At 43.2% G+C, this 12,181-nt stretch overlaps 1 protein-coding gene across 2 annotated transcripts; it reads left to right on the forward strand.

The window, feature by feature from the left end:
- Positions 1-6,212: 6,212 nt before the first annotated feature.
- LOC122025319 (probable pectate lyase 8) lies at positions 6,213-9,376 on the forward strand. 2 transcript variants are annotated; one of them, XM_042584103.1, is made up of 7 exons: positions 6,213-6,329; positions 6,537-6,602; positions 6,886-6,960; positions 7,293-7,361; positions 7,829-8,471; positions 8,551-8,654; positions 8,728-9,376. In XM_042584103.1, exons 1-7 carry the CDS (start codon positions 6,244-6,246, stop codon positions 9,086-9,088), a joined length of 1,404 nt encoding a protein of 467 aa, XP_042440037.1. In that variant the 5' UTR covers positions 6,213-6,243; the 3' UTR covers positions 9,089-9,376. The 2 variants fall into 2 exon arrangements, with proteins under 2 accessions (XP_042440037.1, XP_042440038.1); XM_042584104.1 differs by lacking the exon at positions 6,886-6,960.
- The last annotated feature ends 2,805 nt before the right edge of the window (positions 9,377-12,181 follow it).

Genomic DNA, 12,181 nt, shown 5'->3' on the forward strand with positions numbered 1-12,181 from the left:
TGTTAATGTTATGCATGTGTGTAGATATATTTTTGTATTGTGATGTTAATGTTAATGTTATGCATGTTTGTAGATATATTATTACTAGTACATGCATGCTATGTTATTGTGCAGATATATTATTATGGCTGAGCAGCAGACAGTAGCACCCCGTGGCTACAAGGTTATTAGAGTTATCGGAGATACGTATGTATTTTTGTTATTAGTAATACAAGTTCATTGGTTTCTTCAATACTTTTCATATCTATTTTTTTTTCCTTGCAGATTTGTTCCTGATGGCCACCGAGTAGCCTCTTATATCACTACAAAGTTTAAAGAGCGAGTATGTGCTTCTGGTACTACATGGAGGCATGTAGACCAGGAGATAAAGATATTTTATTACAATGAATTCGTAGTAAGTAAAATTAATATATTTAGTATTCAATAATATATTTATCCTTTCTTATACTAAAATCTATACTTATAATTGTAGAAAAGATATATATGGGAAGATGACCAAGAAGAACAGTTCAAAGCTACATGGAATAGTTATTGTGCTAAACTTCACAGAGACCTCATGTATTATATAAGGAAAAAGGACACTAGGTCGGCGTATGTTTCAGAGACGACATGGAGTGCATGGACGGTCACCTAGGCTGTAGAAAGATGGCGAGAAAATGCTGAAAAGACTCGATCTAATAGAAATATAGAGCCAGGTGGCCCGAGCACCGGAATCGCTCGGCATACGTCAGGATCGAAATCTATTGTTGGGCATGCTATGGATTTGGTAATTTAATTTAAAGTTATACTTTCTAACAATTTTTTATTTTATTATCACATTAGTATGTATATTTATGTCCCAAATTATTTGTGTATGTAGGAGCATGATCTTGCTCAGCAACCCACATGCATAGAAGTATTTCTGAAGACCCATAAGAAGAAAGATGGGTCATTTGTCGATTCTTGATCCTGAGCCCTACACATAAGATTATTAACTTTATTATATTTGTTCATGCATTTCTATTTTGATTAAATTTAATAATTGTTATCAAATTAAATATTGATCAATATTATAATTTTGAACATAGGAGCAAATGACAGAAAGAGTGGCTCAGGCCTCTCAACCACCATCAGAGGGTGAGGAGCCATAGTCTCTATCCACCGACGCGTTAAATGAGATATATTATGATGTTGTCGGTGGAAGAACAAAAAACTCCACCCTCTACGGCCTTGGCTCCCAGGCCAAAGTGGCATTTGATCGTTTGAGGACTCCTAGGGGTCGTGCTAGTTCCTCTTCTTCTAGTGAGGTGTAGTCATTAAGACGCGAAAATAAAGAACTGCACACTCAACTGAAGTCAATGGATGAGAGGATGACTTCTATGGATCAGTGGAGGGTTGTTGAGGAGAAGAGGAGGACCGACCGGGATACTCTCTTTGCCAGTATGCGAGAGATCGTGGTAAATTATAACGTCCGAAAATTCTCAAAATAATTATTAAAATATCTTAGTATTTTTCTGGAATTTTAGGATATTTTTACAGAATTTTTAGAGTAGCGAAAGTAGCAAAAATAAATAGAATCGTAAAATAGCCTATGCGGGAATTGAACCCGAGACCTAATGGGTCCTACGACTTATAGATAGCTCTAATAACCAAGTAAACCCAGCAGGGCCGTGTTGAAAGGAAAGGGAATCAATTATGTTTATACTTAAGTTAGGCAAATTAACCACTTGATATAAATAGGGAAATTAAGAGAGGAGTTATGAAATTTTTATTCGTAACTTTTCCTCTCCCAAAACCCTCACACGCCGCCTCTTCTCCTTTCCCTTCTCCTCTCGGTGCACCAAGCCCCAAGGGCTAGGGTTCCGTCCCAAAGGCTCCCAGAGCACCTTTCCGGTGACAACTCCGACACGAGGACATTTCTCTCCGCAAGAAGAACGCGTGGACGCAGGAGAATCGTCGAGAAGATCGTCTCTACCAGAAAACTAGCGACTAGATTCGTAAGAAAACTAGCGCAAGAGGTAAGAAACTCCTCACCTGCAGTATAAGTAGCTAGTCGCATGTTTGTATGTATTGTTTTAGCCGTATGCAGATTTTCAGTAATAGGGTGTGAATTAGCGCACATCAAGCGTTTGATTAAATGCTTAGCTCAGTTAAATGCCACCATAGGCATTTTAATAGCTTAGATGAATGCAATAGAAGTATTTTTACAGCTTGTTTAGTCTTGCTACAGCTTTTATGGGACTAGACGTCCAATGGGTGGGTTCCCACAGTTGCCCCTAGGTTCAGATAACCTAGTTCTGGGTTAGACAACCTAGTAAAAGCAAGACAAGAATTATTAGCTTATGTTCAGTATTTTACTTTCTCAGTGGCACTGTACTGGATTAGATATCCATTGGGTTGGGCTCCCATAGTCGTCCCTAGGTTCAGATAACCTAGTAACCCTACTAAATTCGGGACTTGCAAACCCGGGTTTAGTTAGGGATGCGCGCATAGCACGTACAGATGTCGGGCCCATCAGCAGCATGATTACTACTTTAATCTACTTATGAATATAGTTTTCAAAACTTCACAACATAGTTATGTGAACTCAGTACAACTTTAACATCAGTTTAGTATTAGCTTAGCTCAGCTTTTGTATCAGGTTAGTTTCTTTTAATACAACATGATGTTTTATGATTATCACTTATTGCCATGATCAGATTCTCATTTCTATGTTTTTTCTGTCATGCCATGCTTTAGCATATTCAGTGCGTATTTCAAATAGCATGTTTTCAAAGCATAAATCGTATCGTATGCATGTTTTATGAGGTAGATGGTTTCTTACTAAGCTCTCAAGCTTACAGATACTCTTTTCCTTATACTGCAGATAAAGGTAAAGGAAAGATGGACTAGTGGAAGCTGGAGGTCAATGCAAGGAAGATCTGTGTGGATGGAACCTGGAATAAAGACCTTGGAAGAACTAGAATATTCAAGAACTTAGTGCTTCTTATTATGTTACTCTTTGTCTATTTAGTTATCTAAATGCATGAAATTATAGAAAATCTGCTTAGCTTGTTAGTAACCATGTTTAGAATATTAGTTGTTTGCTATTAGAATGTTTTCCAGTTATTTTAGAACTTGTGTATGTGAGTTTGGCACGAAACAGTGCTGAAATCAGAGTTTGTTGCGAAATCAGAAACTCCAATCGATCAGTAGATCGATTGGGGGCCCTCAATCGATCAGTGGATCGATTGGGAGTCTGGTTCCGCGAACAGTAAGCTTCTGGATCGATCAGCCGATCGATCCAGTCGCATTCTGTCGCGAACAGAGAATTTGGGGATCGATCGTTTGATCGATCGGGGAAATCGCTCCCGCGAACAGAGAGCTCTGGAATCGATCAATGGATCGATTGGCCAGTCTGGATAGATCAGCCGATCGATCCAGAATATTGACCCGAGTACAGTAGCCATCGGAATCGATCCACGGATCGATTCAATAGCTTGCAATCGATTGAGTTCAATCTGGATCGATTGGGAAGCTGGGTTTCGACCAAGAGACCTTGTAGTTCAGCTCCTTGACCATAGGGGATGCAGGATATGCCATGTATACCTTAGATTGCATCCCTTAGCACATGTAGGGCCAAGAACTTGGATTAACTTAGTAAAGTTTTAATTTGGTATAGTTTTCCGCACCTAGACTTAGTGATGGTCATGGATATAGTTTAGCACAGCATATTGTGACGGTCCGACCTTACAGCCTAGTTAGTAGAAGGCGGGTCGTTACAGAAATTTTGATCTCACCCAGACGTCACATGGTCTTGAGTCACTGGAGACTTAAGACCCATCAGACCGTGGTGATTAGCATGTTTCGAGATTTGTTCAACTACTATTTAAATCTTTATTTATCATACAAGTTTTATGCAAAATATATTTGATTATTTTATTCTACTCTGCTTATTTCTAAATATTATATTATTATATGTTTCAAGCGTTAGGGTGTACATATTCAGCACGATCATCATCATCTTCTTCTTCTTTTTATCTAGGTATTTATTTTTTAAATGTGAAATTCATTATACATATATGTAATATTTTGAATTATACATCGATATCAATCTCATCATAATTTATTATATTTTACTTTTTACAGGATCTTACACTATTAGTCGTTTTTGGAGTATTTGCTATCATGATATGGATTTATATATTTGAGCACGGAAATATTGCGATCTATATATGGATGCTTTGTTTATATTATGTTTGTTTCTATATGTTTTTATATGTATGAAGTGTTTGTTTCTATATGTATAGATTGTGTTAGTTTGTTTGTATCTATATATGGTTTGTTAGGATTTGGAAACTGTGATTGTATGAATTCGTAGTATATGTAAAATATGATTGTATGTATGGATTGTATAATATGATGTTCATATGTATGAAATACCATCGATTGTGATGGTCTTATATGGATATATAATTTGTATACATGGTTGAATGGAAATACAAATAGGTGCTACCAGCTTTTTTTTTTATTTTATGACGGAATACCGACGAAAATTGTATTCCGTCAGTACTTTTGTATCGTAAATTTCCGACGGAAACGCTCTTTCCGTCGGAAATTACCGAAGGAATTGGTATTTCCGTCGGACATTACCGACGGAAATACCAATTCCGTCAGTAGTTTATGATACAAGACCGGTATTTTTTCGATACAGAGTCCCCTGGCTCCGACGAAAGTTATATTTCTGTCGGAAAACTTGGCGACAGCTATCCAACGGGGTTTACCAGCGGGATTATAATTCCGTCGATATATTATCGACGGAATTTTTATTTCCGTCGGGAAAATAAGTTCCGACGCATATCCTCGCAACCGATTGTTTTCCGTCGGAAATCTGCCAGTAAGGCCTTGTACCGACGAATATTTTCATCGGTAATCCTGGAATTTTTTGTAATGGTGTCCTAGTTGCCTCTCCGTCAATACCAAGGGCGGAGCCAAATTATGGTTTACCCGGGCTGTAGCCCGGAGGCCGATTGCTCACAACTTGGAATCAATCCGAATAAATTATCTGGGCTGGCTCCGTTATTAATCAATACCAATAATAACTCAGCCAACTTTCGTCTGACTCAAATTTCAAATAGGATTAAATAACAAGCTTTATACTCTATTCTCCCATCTAATACTTCTCTGAGTCTCTTGTAGGTATAAATCATGATCCGTACGATTACAGCCATGGCCCCTAGAGCCTAGCAACCCTAGGATTCAAAATATTAGTCATATATAATCATTAAAATCGACAAAGATGCTGAACCTAATCCTTTTTTTTTTTTCATTACTGTTTCTCATTGTTTTCGTCAGTTTTCACATCCAAAGACTAATTTAAGCATTTGAGAAATTTTATCGAACAATTTTAGTATTTTTTTTAAGTTAACATGGAATGTTTAATTTAGGTCGATTAATTTTAAAAATAATGAATCTAATTTTTTTATCAATTATCATGATAAATTTAAAACACTCACATTGAGTATCCTAACAATCCAACTTTCGTACATCAACTATCCATTAACAAAATTATTTATTAATTCAACCAAACTAAAACTTAATTGTTAGATATCTAAAAAATAAAATAAAAACATCCATTGCACCGTTATCTGGAGGCGCAATTTTAGTACCTTTTGACATGCATTGTTCTGTGTAAAGTCAATTTCATTTGTGAAAGAGGCTTCCACCTTAAAAGCTAAGCTCTCACGTTATCAACTAGTAAAGAGCATGCCAGTCAGTGATTAACACAGTGGCATGCGGAACGAGCAAGCAAAGGCAGAAGAAGGTGATCTCCCTAAATCCTAATCAATCATTACGCAGCCATATCAACAACACCATCCATCCTTTTCCATCCTCCCATGTTTCCCTCCGCTTTTTTGTCCCCCCGTAAAAGGATCCCCCACAGTAAACGCCGGACTAAATTAGCAAGCGAGGGCAAATGGGTCCGGTTTGGTCGACCGACAATCGACCGGTTCGATACTCGAGTAGACCGGTTCGACCGTTAGGAGAGAGGATTAAAGCCCCAGCGACGCGTGACCAACCGACACCGCTCGCCCACGTCACGTGCCGACTGCCGTGCCTGCGTGCGTCGCCCCGTCGGTGGCCTCGCCGCCGCTTGCGATTCCGTTAGTGGCGGTTAGTTCCGTACGGGTTAATAGATAACCAAACCCCACCCGACTGTGGTTGAGTTTCGAGGCGGGGCGTCTCTATAAAATGGCTGTCGCGAGCGTGTCCGGGAGATCGGCAATGGCGTTGGGATCGATGGGGCGTCCGGCATTGCTGCTTCTCTGCCTCGTACTGCTTATAGTAGTCGGTGGCGTCTCCGCCTCCAGGTACATTCTCTTCTCTACTTGTCTCTTTGTGGATCGTAAACAAGATCTGGAAGTAATGTGTATGGATCAGCGGATTTCAGTTCCCCTTTTCGCTTCGATTCATCTTCGATTGATCGGTCGAATTGGAATCAGAGGCAGCGTCGGCAGTGAATTCGCGGAATTGTAACTAAAAATTGGGGCTAACGAAGTTGTACTGTGGTTTTCTAGGGCGGGAGCTGGGGCGGCGGCCTCAAGTGCTTCTCCGGCTAACGAGTCGGCTTCCATGGGGAAGAGGTCAGTCGAATCTGAATCCTGGATTTTTCAGTCACCTTTTCTTTTGATCTTTGTGCGACTGAGGTGCAATGTGTATGGATCAGGGGATTCCAGCTCCCCTTTTCGCTTCATCTTTTTTTTTTTTTTCTTTTCCCAAAGCATTCGGGATATTTCGATGCTTGTTTCAGTTTATTGTTAGTCTTAGATTAATCGGTCGAACTCGAACCAGAGGCAGTTTCGGCGAGTGAATTCACAGAATTGCAACTAAAATTGCGGCTAACGAAGTTGTGCTGTGGTTTTCTAGGGCGGCAGCTGGGGCGGTGGCCTCGACGGGCTCGAGTGCTTCTCCGGCTAACGAGTCGGCTTCCATGGGGAAGAGGTCAGTCAAATCTGAATCCTGGATTTTTCACGCTGCTTTTCTGTCGTGCCCTTACTGACGCTTTCTTCACAAAAAGTGAAAAAGCGAAAAACAAGAATGGATTATGTCGTTCAAAACAAAAAACTGACAGAATCGAATAAAATCTCTTGTCATAAATACTTCGATCAAAAGAAACTACCTGGGCGTGTTTGGTAATCTACGATTGTGCCCGTTTCCAACTTACATTCTTGAAATTTCCATCCATCGCCTCTTCCATCGATCTGTTCAAATTGTTATTTCCCTTTTTGGGTCAAAGAATTGCATTATTCTTACAATCTTTAGGTTTTACACAGTGCCGCCGAGCATCAAACGGTGGCGGCCGTGGTCGACGATCCGGAACTGATCGCAGCTGAGGTTCACATGTAAGTTCTTTGAGCACCACTCCCACTCCATATTTGATAATTTCTTCGGATTCCGCTACTTTTTCATCGTCTCAAAAATGATACATTGAGTAATCGAAGTTGAGAATTTTGATGCTAAAGCTACCAGCGAGGCTGAAAATTTCTTCGGTTCCGTACTGATGATTAAACTTTGTCCTCATTGCCTACGTTAAACACTTTTGTCAGGTTGTCTATCTATATTTGCAAGATTTTACCCTTGGGATCTCTCAGTGGTCGAGTTATTGCTGTCCTCTGATTCCTTTCACCGTTGAGCACTTTTGCAGTGTAAGGATTGTCCCTAAATAAGCATGCTGCGACATGGTCGTAACATGGCCCGGTCTGCTCATTCTCCTGTGAGAAGTAATGGCATTCCAACAACCCCAAGGGCAACCAATTCTGCACATTCGATCAGAACTCATCGCTCATCTTTTCGAATTTGTCTTTGACAGGGTGACACAGAACAGCACGGCTCGCCGCAACCTCGGCTACTTGTCGTGCTCGACTGGCAATCCCATCGACGACTGCTGGCGCTGCGACCCGGATTGGCATGAGAACCGCAAGCGCTTGGCAGACTGCGGCATTGGCTTCGGCCGCAACGCGCTCGGCGGCCGCGACGGTGAAATCTACGTGGTGACCGACCACGGGGACGATGATCCCGTGAACCCGCGGCCGGGCACGCTCCGCTACGCGGTCATCCAAGAGGAGCCCCTCTGGATCGTATTCAAGCGCGACATGGTCATCACCCTCTCCGAGGAGCTGATCATGAACAGCTTCAAGACCATTGACGGCCGCGGCGCCAACGTGCACATCGCCAACGGCGCCTGCATCACCATCCAATTCGTCACCAACATCATCATTCACGGCCTCCACATTCACGACTGCAAGCCCACCGGCAACGCCATGGTCCGTAGCTCCCCCTCCCACTACGGCTGGCGCACCATGGCCGACGGCGACGGCGTCTCCATATTCGGTGCCAGCCACATTTGGGTCGACCACAACTCTCTTTCCAACTGCGCCGACGGCCTCATCGACGCCATTATGGGTTCCACCGCCATCACCATTTCCAATAATTACTTCACCCACCACAACGAGGTCGCACAGTACTATCCTTTTTTCCTCGCACTAGCACATGCAGACCTGCTCTGCGATCTCTCTCAACATTTTTTCACAGGTGATGCTGCTGGGCCACAGTGATTCTTACGTGAAGGACAAGGCCATGCAGGTCACCATCGCCTACAACCACTTCGGAGAAGGTTTAATTCAGAGAATGCCAAGGTAAACGAAGATTTTTCAGTTAAGTTTTACTTTACTTGCTGGATTTTGATCAAGAAGGGGGGATAAAACACAGGTGCAGGCACGGCTACTTCCATGTGGTGAACAATGACTACACGCACTGGGAGATGTACGCCATTGGTGGAAGTGCTGACCCAACCATTAACAGCCAAGCAAACAGGTATCTTGCCCCTACCAACGCCTTCGCTAAGGAGGTAACCAAGAGAGTCGACACAGATTCAAGCGTGTGGAAGAGTTGGAACTGGAGATCAGAAGGTGACCTGCTTCTGAACGGGGCTTACTTCACCCCCTCCGGAGCTGGAGCATCTGCTAGCTACGCCAAGGCTTCTAGCCTCGGAGCCAAATCCACGTCCATGATTGACTCCATCACTGTCGATGCAGGTGCGCTGCGCTGTCGCAAGGGTGTTCAATGCTAACTGAAAGGTCAAAAGATAGGAAAAAGAGAGTATATCGACAAAAGGGTGTTCAACCTCCCCTGTTTCCGTTATAATTCGATCCATGGAGCAGGCGGAAGCGTTGCTGATTCGTTATCGCATTGTTTTCCTCTCGCTGATGGCTTCTTTTGTTTGGAGCATTGAGCAGTGAGCATTGATTTGAAGTTGAAATACTAGGATACGGTGGTATCTTTGTTGTGATGTAGTGTCCAAAATTGAAGATTGTAATTGATGCTAGTGAAGGAAATTGTTGTGCATAACATTTCCACCTTCCTTCCTTTAAGTTACTTGTTGTTCTGCCTTTGTTATTTGATGTTTGCTTTCAGAGCGAGTGAGGAAGTGAACCGGTCTGGTTGCAGACTTGCAATTTGCTTTATCGAAGGGGTTCAATATCCACAATTCAACTGAAGTTGAAGTTCTTTGTGAGACGAAGTTTATAATTCGTATCTCAGTTATCATAATACACGTGCCAAATTCTCTTCGAGACGGAAAAAAAACAAGGCTTTGGTAAATTTATGGGCAAAATTTGACATACCCTGCCTTAATTGAGTTCTATGTATGTTAATCCTGTCCAAACTCGATGAAGACAGTTGACCGGAGATATGTCTCCTCGGTTAACTATGCAAAGACTATGCCCGATCTGTAAGAATAGAAACATCAATACCGGACCGAGGAAGTGGTCCCTAACGTTGACCCTCCAATATTCAAGTCAGTCACCAATAATAAAGAGAAACAGTAAAACAGTGGACGAAAGCTCTCAACAATGAGAATGTGTGCGCGTAACTCCTCTAATGGTCGGAACCCCCCCCCCCCCCCTTCATATAAGTTGTGGTGATGTGCGAGCACGCGTCCCAAGGCATATGGAGTCGTAGAAATATGCGAGCACATGTCCCAAAGCGCTTGCATGTTTCCATACTTGTCCTACGAAAGGACGTGTCAGTAAAACGTCTCTGACACTTTGCCTTAACGGGACGTGCATATCTCTGACGTGATGATAGAGCCTTCTATCGTACGATTCGCCGCCTGACCATGCCCCATGCCAGTGGCATGGACTCCCAAGAAGGTATGCTGAATGGGGCAAGGGGTCCCACTGCTTGGCCGAGCGGGGGAGTCGCTCAGCTTGGGGCCATGACCCAGCCACTTGGGCAAACCGTTATTACAGCCGCGTGGCTGAGTAGCTCTTCCCAGTCCGGCCGGACAGTCAATCCGAGCGGACGATCCCTTTTGCGGCCTTTGCGAACATGAGAACCTACTACCCTTCCTATATTGACGGGAGCGTAGAAAACTATCTTCCACCTTGCTGGAGAAGTCGCCCGACCGAGCGAATAAGTTGGTCGTTCAGCCACCAGAAGCTTGTCCTCTGATTGTTAACTTTGACTGTCATATCATGGCTGCCCTTCTTGACTGTGACTTCCTTCGGGTGGGTCCCCTTCATCACCGCATCACAAGTATCTCCCTCAATTCTAGTCTAAGGAGGTTGTAAGTCCGACTAACTGGACGAGTGTCATTTTTATGGGGCTCCCTGCCCACTCAGCAATTCTCATATAGTCTCTGTCGATCTGCTAGTGTCTTGTATTTTATGAAATATCAATTCACGTGCCTCCGATCGCCACTTTGCTATTTTATTGCCTTTTCATTTTATTCCCTCTCCGGGGCTATGCCCCTTTGACTGCTTTGCTATCTCGGAACAACGCCTCAGCAATGCCTTCCCCAGATGCCTTAGGCCTTAACCATACGGTTTTTACCTAGTCGGGGCATGCCCCGCTTGGCATTCTGAACCGTCCACGTATATTCTCCATGTCGTCTCTAGCTTGGCATTCTGGACCTCCGTGATGAAATCGTCTAAGGCTTGAGCTTTTATCGCCGTTCGAGGCTGGTATTATATATCAAATTCACTTAGCTCAGTGGTTCACTTGATCAACCGATCAGATGCTTCAGGGTTGAGCAGGACTTTTCCGAGCGTGTTGTTAGTCAATAACACGATCAGATGCGCGAGGAAGTAGGGTTGCAATCTCCAGGCGGCCAAGACGAGCCCATATGCTAACTTTTCGAGATAGGTATACTAGCACTGAGCATCTTTTAATATATGATTTAAAAAGTAAATTGGTTGTTATTCGGAGGTGTTTTACTGTACCAACGTCGAGCCAACTGCTCGCTCTGTAGATAACAAGTAAATCTAGAGCAGCTCACCGATGATGGGTTTTGCCAATATAGAGAGAGAAGAAAGGTACTCCTTCAACTTCCAGCGCCTTGTCACATTCAACGTTCCATTGAAACTTGGTAGCTTGACATAGTATCTTGAAGAAGTGGTGACTTTGATCGGATGACTTTGAAATAAACCTCAACAACACCGTGATTCGTCCGGGCAACCGCTAAGCTTCCTTAAGGCTGTGAGGTGGGAGCATGTCTTAAAGGGCCTTTACCTTACTCGGATTTGCTTCTATTCCCAACTAGGTGACAATGTAGCCCAAGAAGCATCTGCTCCTCACCCCGAACAGGCACTTGCCTGGGTTCAGCTTTATCCCATACCTCCTTAAGGTTCGACAAGTTTCCTCCACGTCTACACAGAGGTCAGTAGCTCAGACAAACTTTATCAATATGTCACCTACATATACCTCCATATTGCGGTTGATCTGCCCCTGGAATACTTTGTTCATCAGCCTTTGATAAGTCACGCCAGCATTCTTCAGCCTGAACGACATGACTTTGTAGCAATATGTCCCATCAGCAGTGATGAAGTTAACTTTCTCCTGGTCTTCCTTGGTGAGCGAGACCTAGTGGTAGCCTTGGTAGGCATCGAGCATGGAAATGAATTCACAGCCAATTGTCGAGTCTACCATCTGGTCGATCTGTGGAAGAGGATAAAAGTCCTTTGGACAAGCCTTATTCGGGTCACGGAAATCAATGCACACCCGTCATTCGTTGCCCGACTTGGAAACTAACACCACATTCGCAAGGCGACTTGGGAACTGTGCTTCACGAATGTGGTCGGCTTCAAGTAATTTCTCAACCTGCATCCGGATTATCTGGTTCTGCTCCAAGCTGAAGTCACGCTTCCTTTGATTGACCCAGCGG

This window comes from Zingiber officinale, chromosome 9B, assembly GCF_018446385.1.
Source record: "Zingiber officinale cultivar Zhangliang chromosome 9B, Zo_v1.1, whole genome shotgun sequence".
Taxonomy (NCBI): domain Eukaryota; kingdom Viridiplantae; phylum Streptophyta; class Magnoliopsida; order Zingiberales; family Zingiberaceae; genus Zingiber; species Zingiber officinale.

Excerpts from the sequence above, each read along its gene's own strand:
- LOC122025319 (XM_042584103.1), top strand. The coding sequence starts at position 6,244 with ATGGCGTTGGGATCGATGGGGCGTCCGGCATTGCTGCTTCTCTGCCTC. Across the intron at positions 6,603-6,885 it reads TCGGCTTCCATGGGGAAGAG|GGCGGCAGCTGGGGCGGTGG; the intron begins GTCAGTCGAATC and ends GTGGTTTTCTAG. Across the intron at positions 8,655-8,727 it reads TTAATTCAGAGAATGCCAAG|GTGCAGGCACGGCTACTTCC; the intron begins GTAAACGAAGAT and ends GATAAAACACAG.